The sequence below is a fragment of the Primulina eburnea genome, chromosome 8, assembly GCF_022965805.1.
Source record: "Primulina eburnea isolate SZY01 chromosome 8, ASM2296580v1, whole genome shotgun sequence".
Taxonomy (NCBI): Eukaryota; Viridiplantae; Streptophyta; class Magnoliopsida; order Lamiales; family Gesneriaceae; genus Primulina; species Primulina eburnea.
The window spans coordinates 32,459,612-32,474,724 of NC_133108.1; the positions used below are offsets into that span (position 1 = coordinate 32,459,612).

Below are 15,113 nucleotides of genomic sequence, written 5' to 3' on the forward strand. Positions count from 1 at the left end.
TATACATGGCCACACACATACTCTAATTTCAAAGGATTTCACATGAATTGGAAGAGGAAAAACGCGACAAGTTCCCCGTCTCTCCGCCAACATTCTTCGTATGTCAAATTTTTTTTCATTGAAACACACAAATACACGCCTTAATCTTCATTTACTTATCATTCATTCTATATTATGTGTGTTTATACATGTTTTCATGAAAATATGATGTCCTTTCAATTATTTTCGTTTTTGTGGCATTTACATGATAAAACTTGATTTTTCATGCTTTTAAATTCATGGTATTGATGCATGAAGAGGCTGCCATGGTATGACCATAATAAAGGATGAATTTCAGAGGGTTTAGGGACCCCTAGATGCATGGTCACTGGCTGGATAATAAGGATGGAATGGCTGAACGAAAATTTGGGTCTTAAGGGGCTAGGGTTTTCGATTTTGGTGTCTAGCAAGACTCAGGCTGCAGGCTGATGTTGGGACGTGTTCAAAGGTCCTAAGAGGGTCTAGTCGTGGTCCTAGATGGGTTGAGGGAAGGCTGGTGCCAGGAGGAAGACTGTAGGTTTGAAGCTTAGTCGCGCTAGCCTTGTTGAGCAGGAGTTTGGCACGAGTTTATGGTTGCAAGTGAATGGACTATAAAGGCTGGTCCAATTGGGTTCTAAGGGATTCGGTTAGTGTCCCAACAGGGTTAGATAGGGCCTGGTTGGGTCGGTGAAGGGATAAGAACGAAGGGGCTTATGGGTTGTTAAGGTTAGGGTTTGGTTCGAACATAGTCAGAAAATTCAGAATATTATTATGCTTCTTTGAGGGTTCTAAACGGCTTGATTTGGGTTTCATAGGGCATGTTTAGTGTGAATAAGCTATGGTTCAAGTTTTAAAACGAACTGAGAAATTAGTCAAAGAACTTAAGTTTACGTCTAAGAAATGTTTATGGGTGTATTTTAATGTGTTATAGTAAGTTTGGAGGGATTCGGGTCGTCGTTTTAAGGTCTAAGGGTAAATTGGGAAAGTTATTGTTTCAGGGGCAAAACGACATTCTACACCTTAAAAATGTTAGACGTCCTGACAATGCCTTGATTGTTGTAATAAATGTTAAAATATTTATTTTGAAATATTATGGAATTTTATTATTAAAAACGATAAAGTTAAAAGATGTGTTGCATGCTTGGTTTATAAGTGATGGATATGATGAAAGGTTTATAAATTCAAGGCTCAGTTGACGAATGAGAGTGTCGTCAATGTCCCCGCCGCCTTGTACCATGGTATACGTAAGATTGGTCAATCAACCAACAGCTGAAAATAAAGTCACATTTAATGATCTGAATTCAATAAAAGAGAAATGTACACGTATATGATGAAAGGAAAAGTATATTATGAAAGGAAAGAAAGGTTTAAAGTTATGCATGTTAATGAAAAGCTATTTCATTAAAAGTATTTTCACCGTTACTTATGGATGTATATGTATTACTTGTTATAACGGTTAAGGTTTGCTTAGTCAATAGACTCACTAGGTGTGAAAGCTACAGGTGAGAACAATTTTGATGATGATGAAAGACTTGACAGTTGACTTGGTTGGGCTGATGGTGCGCATAAACTGATGATCATTGCTGGTTTCCGCACATTTATGATTTAAGAGTACTTTAAATATTTTATGACTTTTATGCTTTTGAGTGGTTTTTTAAAGGATTTAAGAGTTTATGTTATTTTTGAAAAATGCTAGTTTTAGGTTTTGTTTGACGATTTTATGTTTTGCACTTTGTTTTTGATTTCCAAATAATTAGTTGGTGAGTTTATTTTAAAAGGTGAAAAACTATATATACGCCGAAAAGTTTAAAATAAAAAAAAAAATTCTACTATATTTTAAAGATAAACGAGTAGTAGACGTTTCAGTTGGTATCTGAGCAACATTCTTGCAAAAGGTTGTGTCGCCACTAGTTCCAGAAAGCTCAGTAATCAAGCCTCAAGTCTGTAAGTTTAAATGTTTTAAATGATTTTTATAATGGTACATGCATGTTCTAATGGTTTATATACTTAAGTTACATGTTTAAGTGCTTTTTGAAATTAATTGGTATTCGTTCTTAAGCTGGTCGATAAAAGATTTTTATATGCTACATGGTTAGAAGCTTAAATTTAAATTCATGTTGGTTACGTTTAGAATTTGAAAAAAGTTCAGATATAATGCCTCCTAGACGCGCACCTAGTACTGATAGGCAAGATGGTACTAATGAGGATCGTAAAAAGAATGCACCCTCGCCTCCCACTGGGGATGCTGCTATACGTGTTCTAAAGGGTATGCATGTTTCTTTGAGCAGCAGGCTCCAAGGACACAGTACAATATGTATGATCAGTTCCGAAGGCTGGCTCCGAAGGAGTTTTCAGGCACCACTGACCCATTTGTTGTTGAGGGTAGGATTAGATCCTCGAGGTGCATTTTTGTTATCTGAATATGGGGTATGCTGATCGAGTTAGGTTTGCTACTTATATGCTGCGAGATTATGTTTCTCTTTTGTGGGAAAGAGTTGAACATGATATCAATCTGGCCATCCTCACTTGGGTAATATTCAAGAACTGTTTCTACAAAAAGTATTTTACTGCTGACGTCCGAGGAAGTTTGAAGAGAGAGTTTATGACTCTCCGTCAGGGGGCATGAATGTAGCTAAGTTTGTTAGGAAGTTTGATAGGTGTTGTCACTTTGTGCGCCTTATTGCTAGGGATGTTACTGAGAAACTAAGACACTTCTTGGATGTCCTTCGACCAACTATACGCCATGATGTAATGTTGATGCGAGCGGTGGATTATTCAGCAGCCACTGCTTGTGCTTTCCAAGCTGAGCAAGCCTTGAAGGACATTGATTTTGAGATGTTTGTTCTTCAGTTAGAATAGGCTGATCTGCTGATTCCTCAGTCAAGACAACATCTTCAACTGATTTGGATGTTTCCAGCTGAATATCAGAAGTGACTGATTTGATGACCTCATCAAGATTGGCCAATGATAATTCAGCTTCAGAATAAAGCTTCGGATCGGAAGTTGAAAAGGGAGGTGCTGAAGATGATGTTGGTTGAGCAACTGTGTTCTTGGAAAGCTCTTGAACTGACTGTTCAGCTGGCTCTTCTAATGAAAACTCTTGGGAGGCTGCTGGAATGATCAGTTATTGATCCATTTCCCAATTTTTGATCTCTATTTGCAATGAGAGAAGATCCGAGTCCAGTTGGTCATGCAAAGCTTTGTCATTGTATGCAGTTAGACTGGTAGGAACATAGTTCAGTCGCAGTTGAGCAACTATCTTCTGTAGCTTCTTTGTTCTCAGTTGATTGAAGAAATAGTTATTTCGCTCTAGAGCTTGAACAATGGTAGATGCCTTGACTACCTTCATAAAAACATTTTAAAATCAACAAATTTCTTCAATTTTGACTTCTTCTGAAGCTGCTTGGAAAAGACTTCAATTTTGAATTTTACCAATTCATCATAAGCCTGGAGCTTTTTTTCTGAAAATTCATTGATCTCTTCACAAATGAGATCAATGTGCGTTTGGATTGTGTTGGTTGGCCTGGGCTCTTCTTGCATTTTGCCCTTGCCTTTTGAGTCAGTCAGGGCATGAGGAATGCTCAACCCTGAAGTAGTTGCATCAATTTGTTCTCTTATCACTATACCTTTTGGTCTGGCAAGAGGTAGAGAGGTGTATCCAGAGATAGTGATTAATGGAGCCTTAACTCCAACAAGTTTCTTTTTTTCACCTGATTCGATGACCGTATTCTTTGGTAGAATAGCATACAGAGGTAGCTGATCCTCAGTTGAGGATTCAGTTGGAATAGCCTTCAGATGGATAGCCTTGATAGGCTGTTGAGCCCCCGACTGCATCAATCTTTCAGTTGGGATGGTCCCAACTGCAACAATAGGTTTTTTCTTCAAAGTTCTTGGCTTCTTGATGGCCTTGGGAGATGGAGTCTTCTCAGAGTCAATTTCACTGACAATCAACTTGCGCATGATTGTCATCTTCTGAAGATTGGGACACAATCTCTCTCTTTACCTTCTGGATATGGAGCCTTCTGTGTCCCAATCTCTCTCTTTACCTTCAATAACTGCTCAGGAGACATATCCAGTTTCTGCTTTGGTGGCTGGACATTCTTAGCATTGAAGATTTTCAGTTTTGATGGTTTTTCAGAGTCATCAGTCACCAGCCCTTTGACTTTTAGCAAATATTTGAGCTGCACCGCATAACCCTTTGATTTCTTGGACGATGGAAACATATTCCTCAGGATGTTGAAAATTATGTTCTTCCAGTTCAGTCTCCGTCCAGCCATGATAGTAGTCATAGCGGGAAATTTTCAAGATTAAGTGCAGCAAAGGATCCAGCATTTGCTAAAAGCCCTTTGGCTATGATATCTGCCAAAAGTCGCACCTCTGGCTTCAGCTCCTTCTTGGGATCAGAAACTTTGATTTTCCGACCATCAGCAGACAGAAGGGTTTGCATCTCCTCAACATCAGATGCCTTTACTTCAGAGAGATTAACTAGCCCATCAGTAGGCAGTTGAAATAGGTTGCAGAAGAAATCCTCGTCAATGATCAGCAGCTAAGCATTTACAGTAATTGTGATACTGCCGGTTGCAGTGACATAGCCGTTGGCATAGAGTTCCTGAATCTCTTTAGTATAGATTTCTTGGGAAGATAATCCCAAAAATTGTTTCAGTCCAGCTGCTTCCAGTTTGATGAAGATTTTCTTCACAGCTTTATCGGATACAGTCATAACTGAGTCAAAGTTGATTTCCATTGCATTCATTACATGAGCTGGGATCTGATTTTCCATTTGACTGAATGTTTTTCTGCAAGAAAGAAAACTTGAATTTTTTTTTCTCTGTAAATTTGAAGTAAGCGTAAGGAGAAAAACTGAAATTGAGCGGGTATAGTACTGATGTAAGTGGTTGTTCAAATTATTGGATACGTGCCAGTCTAGGAAAATTTGAATTAAAGAATGTGTGTACGTGTGGAAAAAACGTGTGTAGGATATTAATGGATTCCGTGGGTCCACGTTCCAAAATACTATTCGTTGAAAGACAGCAATTAATACTTTGACAAACAGTCATATCATTTAATATAGAATATTATTCGATTTATTAGTTAACTTATCGTAGAAGATCAGTTAGATCAGCAGCTGAATAACCAGTTGAAAAATTAGTCAGTTCAGTTGAAGACCAACTGAATATTGTCTTCTCAGTTAACTTTTCAAATCGATATTCCCACTCAATAAATGCATCTAATTAAAAGAAATGGTAAGAAAATCTCAGTCTGAGTAAGTCAAAAGACGTTTCAATTGACTTGAGTCCCTTCAGCTTCTTCAATATTAAATGTATCATGTCTATAAGTAAGATAAAAAAATGTTAGATAACAACAGTTCAATATGTCTAGTTCAAGCTGCAGCAGTACTCATAACTTAGATAGGCAAAAAAAAAACAGTTCAATATGTCAAATCTATGTCTAGTTCAAGCTGCAATTCGGATGCCTGCAGCAGTACTCATAACTTAGTTACACAAAGGACACTTCCTCATCTGGAAACTCTAATGAAAACCATAGAAAAATACGTTTGGCTGAAGGTCATGTCTTCATGGTTTAAGGTGCAAGATCTCCAGAACATGCATCGAAATGGTTTGACTCTTACTGCCACACAGAGAGCAACATCAAGAAAGTACAAACAGCGATTTGACGTCGATCATATTACCGAGCTTGCTTCTGATCAAGTTCTGCTACATGTGATGCTATGGAAAGAATAACATCAGCTTGAGAAAATCTCCAGTGCAGAATCCTTCACAAGGATTCGAATCCATGAATTGAAAAATTGGATTTCCGAGTGGCAAGATTCTGTAGACACTGAATTGTGTCGAGTAACATGGTTTCGATTTTATTCGCAATGAAATCTTGTTTTGTATCATTGCTGTTGTCTCTTTACTTTCTGCAAAACTTAATTTCATCTTTATTCGCAATGAAATCTTGTTTTGTATCATTGCTGTTGTCTCTTTACTTTCTGCAAAACTTAATTTCATCAGTTGATAAATAGTTAACGAACTGAATATCATAACTGATAAATGTCTAACTAACATCAGTTGACAAACATTTAACGAACTGAATATAATAACTGATAAATGTACAACTGGCACCAGTTGATAAGCATTTAAATAATAAATGACAAAATGAATGAACAGCAATTGCCAAAGCAGCAATAAAACTGATATTATTAAGATAAGTCAATTAAACCATGTATATTGCGTAAGTGAGAAAATTTATTCTCTGGCAATGGTTTAGTGAAGATTTCAGTAGCTTGTTGTTCAATTGACATATATTCCAGCCTGATAGCTTTCTTCAGAGCATGATCTATGATGAAGTGATGCCTGACATCAATGTGCTTGGTCCTTGAGTGAATAAATGGATTGTAAGTTATTGCAATCGTGCTTGTATTATCACAAAATATTGGAGATTCTTTAGCATCAACTCCATAATCTTTCAGTTGTAGTTGAATCCAGAGCAGTTGGGATTAGCAGCCTCCAGCAGCAAGGTACCCTGCTTCAGTTGTGGAAGTAGCTATAGATGTTTGCTTCTTGCTGAACCATTAGATCAGTCTGTCTCCTAGAAACTGACAAGATCCACGGGTGCTTTTACGATATAGCTTACATCCTGCATAATTTGCATCTGAATATCCAACTAAATTGAAAGAAGAGTCTTTAGCGTACTATAATCACACATTTTGAGTGCCTTTTAGATATTTTAAAATTCTTTTGGCAACTGAAAAATGAGATTGCTTAGGATTTGCTTGAAATCTAACACACATGCAAACATCAAATACAATATCAGGACTACTAGCAATTAGGTACAATAATGAACCTATTAAACCTTTGTAGAGTGTCGTCTCAACTGATATCCCCCCTTGATCATTGTCCAGTTTGACTGATGAACTCATAAGAGTAGTTGCAGCTGAACAAGTTTCCATGCCAAATTTCTTGAGCAATTACTTCGTGTATTTGACTGATAAAAATACCAGTGTCCAGTTTCTTCCCTTGTTGTCCGAGAAAGAATGCCAGTTCACCCATCATACTCATCTCAAATTTTTCCTACATTAACTTGACAAATTTCTCACAGAATTTGGGATTAGTTGACCCAAATATAATATCATCAACATATATTTGCACAAGTAAAATGTGATCATTCTTAGAAAATTTGAATAAGGTCTTGTCAACTGATCCAACAGTAAAACCATGATCAGTTAAGAATTTTGAGAGTGTCTCATACCAAGCTCTTGGAGCTTGTTTAAGACCATATAAAGCTTTGTTCAAATGATAGACATGATCAGGAAAAAAGTGATTGATAAAACCTGGTGGTTATTCAACATAAACTTCTTCCTGCAACTGACCATTCAGAAATGCACTTTTTACATCCATTTGGTAGACTTTAAAGTTCTTGAATGATGCATAGGCAAGGAACAGTCTGATTGCTTCCAGTCTTGCAACTGGTGCATACGTTTCATCATAGTCAATTCCTTCTTCCTGCCTATATCCTTGTGCTACAAGTCTTTCTTTGTTGTGTGAAACTGAACCATCTTCGTTCAGTTTATTTCTGAATACCCATTTTGTACCTATAATTGTTTTACAAACTGGTCTTGGAACTAAGTTCCAGACATTGTTATGAGTAAATTGATTTAGCTCTTCTTGCATTGAATTTATCCAGTTAGGATCAACAAGATTTTTGTCAGTTTTCTTTGGTTCCAGTTGTGAGACAAAAGCAGAATGAATGAACAAATTAAGCATTTGATTTCTTGTTCTTACCGGGTCAGATGGATTACCTATCACCAATTCTGGAGGATGTGAATTCTTCCGTCTAAACTCAGTATTTTCTTTTTCATATCAGCAACTGCTTTTGTTGGCAACTGAATGTTTTCAGATTCAGTGGATTTGTATCAGTTGGTAACTAAATATCATCTGTTTGCTCCACCAACTGATTATCAGGAGCAGGTTCCTGTTCAACTGATTGATCTAGTATTTCTGGATCAGGTGTTTGAAGGATATTTCTATTGATATGATTTTCTTCTTCAGTATCATCCTCCAAACTGATCTCTGTAAAACGATCAATTAGCTCAACTGGATCAGTTGGCTTATCAGTTAGCACTGTTTCATCAAAAACAACATGAATAGATTCTTCAACATTTAAAGAGTTGTTATTAAAAGCTCTATATGCTTTGCTAACTGAAGAATATCAAAGAAATATTCTCTCTAAAGATTTAGCATCAAAGGCTTTTAAATGATTTTTACCATTATCAAGAATAAAACATCTACAGCCAAATATTTTGAAATAAGAAACCACACTTTTTCTTCCATACCAGATCTCATATGGTGTTTTCACATGATTCTTATTAATCATTGATCTATTCTGAGTGTAACATGAAGAGTTTGCTGCTTCTGTGAGGCCTGGGGCCGAAGAGGGCGGGGGGTGATCGCCGGTGCCATAAGGTTGCACGGACAATGAGCGGCTCCTGGCAGGCTTCTAGGTGGAGGGAACATGAATGAACTGATCCCACACCGGAATGAGAGGTATTCCGAAACTGTTCAATGTAATGGACTGTACAGTTGAAGAGGGCTTAAAAGATTTTATATGTACTACTCATAACAAGAAGGCGCATCTTCTTTTCGGTAGCTCATCACATAAGAACTCCAAAGTTAAGCGTGCCTGACTTGGGAAAATTCTGGGATGGGTGACCCCCTGGGAAGTTTCCTAGGGTGTGTGTGAGTGAGGACATAAGCACGCTGAAAAAACTCGTGTTGGTACAGTGAGGACAGTCGTCGAATTTGGGGCGTTACAGCTTCAGCCCAAAATCTTTGAAAAATACCAGAATCAGCAAGAAAAGCTTTAAGGGTCCAATTTCTTCTCTCAGCTGCACCATTTTGCTGAGGTGTTCTAGCTGCTGAGAGCTCATGCTTGATTCCAGTATTCTAAAAAAGTTGAAAGATTTTGATTGAAGAATTCAGTCCCTCTGTCAGAACTTATTCGATCAATCCCAACTGATTTTTCATTTAATAGTCTTTTGAAGAGCTTAATCAGTTGTGCAGCAGTTTGGTCTTTGGATTTGAGAAAAATAACCCAAGTAAAGCTTGAAAAATTATCCACAACTATCAAGGTGTATTTCATTCCCCCTGAACTCGTGACTGGTATTGGACCAAAAATATCCGTATGTAACAGTTCTAATCATCGGGAAGATGATTTACAACCTCTGTTTTTTAATGAAGATCTTACTTGTTTACCAAACTGACATGCTGAACAAACTTTATCTTTTGAAAAAACTATTTTGGGCAAACTAGTTACAAGATCATGGTTACTCAGATAGGCAATAGATTTAAAGTTTAAGTGGTTCAACCTCTTATGCCACAACTAGTTTTTAGAAGACTTGGAAGCAATGAAACAAACTGGTGCATAAGGTTGTACAGTCCAACTGACTTTTTAAGTGTTTCTGTTGGAACTTTTCAAGTTCGCAATCTTGATTTTGATGTTAACAAAACTTGTTATTGTGTTTCTAACATATTTACTCAAGTGTGAAGTTGCAAACACAAGAAGCAAGCTGAAACTGAATTTTGCACAAACTAAATTTCTGGCGAGCTTCGGTCTTTTGAAGATATCTCTCAACTGGATGATCCAAATGACAATCCGCGAATTGGAGTGATTAGAAAACTCAATTTGGAACAAATCGTATTTCACCTCAGTTGGGCAAAATCGGATGTTATCAAGAGCTAACTGATCGCTGAAGTGACGAACTGATTGCACGAAAACAGCAATCAGTTGGCTTTGAGCAGCTGTGGTATTTTGGTCATATCTCTCAGCTCGGTTATCGAAACGAAGCGATTCAGTATGCGTTGGAAAGATAAGACAAAGATCTACAAATCATTCTTATAAGTCAAAGTCTGAATCGAAGCTTACGATGCTGATAAATGACGATGAAGCTACTGGTTCTGCACCAACTGAAATCAGTTAGGCTGATTTCAGCAAACCAGTTGAAACTCAACTGAACCAGACCTGCTGAACTGAACCAGCTGCTGACCTGCTGACCAGTTGAACTGAACGATCAGTTGAGTTGACCAGAGTTGACCAGTTGACCAATCGGGAAAATTGCTGAATTTGACCGTTGCAATTCCCGAAACAGCACAGAAACTTTCCAAACGGTCATATTCTTGTGTCTAACGTATATATCAATGTTGGGGCTTATAAATACAACATATTGAAGATCAAACAATAGCTTTGGAAGGGGATTCAAAGCATGGGCAGTTAGCATGAAGTAATCAGCTAGTTGAGAGCACAATCCCTTGTGTGAGGATACATTTGAGATGTGCACTGTAAAAGATAAATTCCTCACACACACACAATCACTCACACATATATGAGAGAGTTGAGTTTACAAGTTTAGTTGAGTGAGTCTTGCACAAAGACGTAAAACTTGTGTATGTAGTCTTTGCATATGAGACATTAAACAATATGCTGATTGTGAGGTGCTGCCTACAATCTTGAGTGCTAGGAGTTCTAGTTGGGTGCTGCCCTTCCGGATCGGGTTTGTACAAAGAGTAGTATGAATCAAAGTCTTATAGTGAATCCTTCCCAAGGGGAAGAAGGGGTGACGTAGGAGTGTTTGAAATCTCCGAACATCCATAAACAAATTCGTGTCTATTTGTTTATTGCATTTACTTATCATTTCCATTAGTTTTAAAGATGCATTGTTGAAGCATTTTATGTGTTCTTCAAATACCAAAATATTGCATACCAAGTGTTTGATAAAATGCTTCAACCGAAAATCTTTTTACTCATTCAACTTGCATATATCTTAAATGGTTTATAAAATATTTATTCGGTTTCTACGAAGGATTATTTCGAGTGTTTTCCGCTTGATTTCATATCAAACTCGATTTAATTCATCGGTGTTCAATATTTCAAGAACCGAGCTATTATAGCTCAACGATGTTACCCCAATAACCGATCCCAACAGTTTCCACAACGATTTCCAGTTAGGATGTCCTCATCAGTGAAATCTCTAACTGAACAAGTGTGTCTGTGAAACTGAACTGAGAAATTATTTTCGCATAACTGACTGATGCTTATCAAGTTATACTTCAAATTCTCAACTAGCAAAACAACTTTAATTCTAAAGTTACCATGGATAAACTTATCCTCACCCACAGTTTTACCTTTGGAGTTTTATCCAAAACTGATGTTTGGTCCAATATATTTTATCAGTTGAGATAACAAATTTGCATTTCCTGTCATATGCCGCGAACAGCCACTGTCTAGATACCTAGTTAATTCTTTGTTTGTTCTTGTTACCTGCAATCACACAGAGTATATAATTTTGGTACTCATATTCATTTGGGTTCTAAACTGATTAGTCTTTTAGGAACCCAGACTTGGATTAGTCTAACTGACTTCCCAGTTGCTATGTTCCGAATGGGTTTTCTCGAATTCTTGGAAATATAAGTGTGATGTAAGGATGAAACAGTATAATTTGTATCCTTTTTCAACTGACTGTTCTTTTGATATCGTTTCTGAACTGGCTTACAGTTGTAGTGATTGTAATAGTTATTCCTTGAGTACTGATTTTTGTAACTGAATCATTTAGGTGACCAGTTTCTTGAATCAGTTGAACTCTCAGAGCTATATCCAATTCCATACCGTTTGCCTTTGTTCTTACTTTCAGTCAATTGAACAGTTGGTTTACTTGGTTATGAGAATTCATTTACCATGTTGATTTTACAAAGGTAATGTACTTTTTTTTGTTTTCATTCAACCTTGGCTGTGTATCACTTGCAGAATTTTGATCATGAATGTTAAAGCCTAAACCAGTTTTATCAGCAACTAATTTTTGTGAATTCTGCATTTCAGTCAATGCAACTGAAGACTTGTTCCAAGCTTGAATCAGTTCATATGTTTTGAAATTTCTGTTTTTAGCTGACATATGAAAGCTTGATTTTCAATCCTTTCAGCTTTTTGCTGTGCAATCTCTTTTTTAGAATCAACAGTATTGACTCATCAGTTTCTGTTTTGTTGTCATTGGGATTAGTTTGCTCAGTTCTAACATTCTCAAATGATCGAGCAAGTTTGTGATACTCATTTACCATGTCATGGAATGTGGTAATAAGTTCCTCACGATTGAAATCAATAGAGCTGAAGTCAAATACCTGTTCACTTGCTGACTCTAGTTCAGCATCATCTGTCATTAAGCACTTGACTTCCTCTTCATCATCACTTGAACTGATTGGGCTTTCTGGTTCTGACTCGTCACTGTCAGTTTCTGCCCACTTAGATTTTCTCTCTTTAGCCAAAAGCAATTCATGTTTCTTTTTGGATGATTTCTTGTCATCCTTGGTTCTTCTTCTGTGCTCATAGGGCTTCTTTCCCTTTTCAGTTGATCCTCGATTGTCCTTCTTTGGATTAGGACAGTCTGCTATGAAATGACCAGATTTGACACAGTTGTAGCAAGCATAGGATGCTTCTTTGGACTGATTTTTTCTGATATTGCTTCTGGAAGTTTCCTTGATTCCTCCTCATAAACCTTCCAAATTTCTTTACAAACAATGACATAGCATCATTGCTTAGTTGATCAGCAGATTTGTCAACTGAACTAGTTGGTTCCAGTCTGACAGCAGTTAAATCAGTTGTGGCAGCTGGTGTAGAAGGTTCTCCTTCTCTGGTTTGTAGTCTCGTAAGCCTTTAGATCAGCAAACAAGTCGTGAAGTTCGACCTTGTTAAGATCCTTTGACTCTCTCATTGTCATGGCACTACAAGAAATTCATGATTCAACAACACACATATGATAACGGTTATGGCGTTTTTTTAAGCAAAAGACAAAGGTTTTATAAAAAATGTTGTCTTTTGGGGGGCAAAGACAACGGTTTTTAGGGTCAATAACAACAGTTCTATAAAACCGTTGTCTTTGAGCATTTACGAAAACAGTTCTATGAACCGTTAGAACCGTTGTCTATAAGCGTGTTTTTTTGGACAATCGACAACGGTTTTATAAAACCATTGTCGATTAAAGTGTTTTTTCGACAAATAACAACGGATTTTGGTTGATGTTGTTATATTTAGCGACGGTTTTGCTAACATTGTCGCTATATTTAGCGACGGTTTTAGTAAGAACCGTCGCAAAAATTAGCAACGGTTTTAGGTTGAACCGTCGACTGCTTAAATATAGCGAAGGTTTCTCTAACATCGTCGCTAAATTTAGCGACAATTTTTCAAAATTTAGCTAAACCAAACCGTCGCAGTATTTCAAAATTAAAAATAACCGCCATAAATAGCGACGGTTCTACCAATAACCGTCGCAAACTTTCTTTAAATACCGACACTTCCGATCCATTTTTTCCACCCACTTCACCACACTTAAAATTTTTCTCTCTTACACAATTTTAACGCTTTACCACATTAAAATTTTTTTTTTCTTACACGATTTAATTTCGATTTAGGGTAAATTTTTTCCCTTTCATTTTTGGTAACTTTTTAAGTGTTTGTTAATATCATGAATATTGTTAGCCTATTTAAATTGTAAGTTTTTTTAGATTTTTTAAATCATTAAAAATAATTTTTTTCCACGAAAATATTAGCGACGGAAATCATGATCTAACCGTCGCTGACATTAACGACGGAAATCATGAACTAACCGTCGCTAAATTGAGCGACGAAAATCATGATCTGACCGACGGTCTTCATTAATCTGTCGCTAATGTTGTAGGCTACGGATTTTGAAAAACCGTCGCAAGTTGTAGCTACAACAATGGAAAAAAAACCGTTGTCTTTGAGCATACCCTTTAACCACATGGGATTTAACAACAGTTTTAAAATACTTACGACAACGGTTTTTCACCATTGTCGTAGGTCTTTTTCCTTGTAGTGTGGTCTTGACATCCCATTCTTTGGGAAGACCTCTGACCACGTTCAGTGCCACTTCTTTGTTCGAATACGCCTTTCAAGTGCATTCAGCTCATTGATAATACCACTGATCCTCTCATCATATTCGTGCGTGGATTCTCCAGCCTTCATCTTGATGTTGTCAAATTTTTGAAAAGCAACTGATAGCTTGTTCTCTTTTGTTTGCTCGTTTCCTTCACACAGCTGGATCAGTTTCTCCCATATATCTTTTCCAATTTTGCACATCTTGATTTTGCTAAAAGTTACTTTATCCAGCGTTTTACATAAGATATCCTTAGCCACATTATCTAGGTTGGTTTTCCTCTTATCCTCAGTTGTCCATTCCTCTATGGGCTTTTCTATACAATGAGTTGCCCCATCAGTAATGGCAACTGCTGTATTTGCTTTTAGCATATTCATGGGACCTTCAGTAATGATATACCACATGTCGTCATCTTGTACAGCTAAGTGAGCATGCATTCTGATTTTCCAGTCGTCAAAATCTTCTCTGGAAAACATCGGTATTTTATTGAATGAAGACATGTTGATCAGTTTTATGAATAAGAGTATTCTGAGACAAGATTCAACTGCTTTGATACCAATTGTTAGGATCGGTTGATTAGTTGAGATATGTTTAAAAGGGGGGTTGAATAAACACTCATGATTTTAGAATCTTTTCGAATGTAGTGTCAGTTTTGTGACAAACTAAAACTAGGAATCTTTTCAGTCAATGACAATCAGTTTAACTGATAACAGTTGCGGAAATTAACTGACTGAAAGATAAAATAAATTACTGAAGTAAGAACACACAAAGATTTATGGATGTTCAGAGATTTTAATTACTCCTACGTCACCCCTTCTATCACAAGGATAGGATATGCACTAAAAGACTTTGATCGATACAAAACTTGTACAGACTCACTTCAGTTTGGACTTAACACTGTCAAAACTGAAACTCTTAGATTACAAAATATCTCACAGTTCTTCAACTGAACTTAGCACAACTGATCTAGTTAAAGATCAAATAAACAACAAAACAATTTGTGCTTATAAGCTCGAAAAGTAGCCTCAAATGCTACAAATAAATCTGACAAGTGTGAGCTTTTTGATTCTTGAGTAAGAGAGATAATTTCAGCAGGGTAACATCAAGCTTAAGAGAATAGATAGATTGATTGTTTCCTCAACTGCACTTCTCACCT

The 15,113-nt window shown here is 36.9% G+C and overlaps 1 protein-coding gene across 1 annotated transcript; it reads right to left on the bottom strand.

Moving 5' to 3' along the window:
• Positions 1 to 13,941: 13,941 nt before the first annotated feature.
• On the bottom strand, positions 13,942 to 14,394 carry LOC140839160 (uncharacterized). The gene has a single exon (XM_073205793.1). It carries the CDS (start codon positions 14,392 to 14,394, stop codon positions 13,942 to 13,944), a length of 453 nt encoding a protein of 150 aa, XP_073061894.1.
• Positions 14,395 to 15,113: the final 719 nt, after the last annotated feature.

Excerpts from the sequence above, each read along its gene's own strand:
- LOC140839160 (XM_073205793.1), bottom strand. The coding sequence starts at position 14,394 with ATGCATGCTCACTTAGCTGTACAAGATGACGACATGTGGTATATCATT.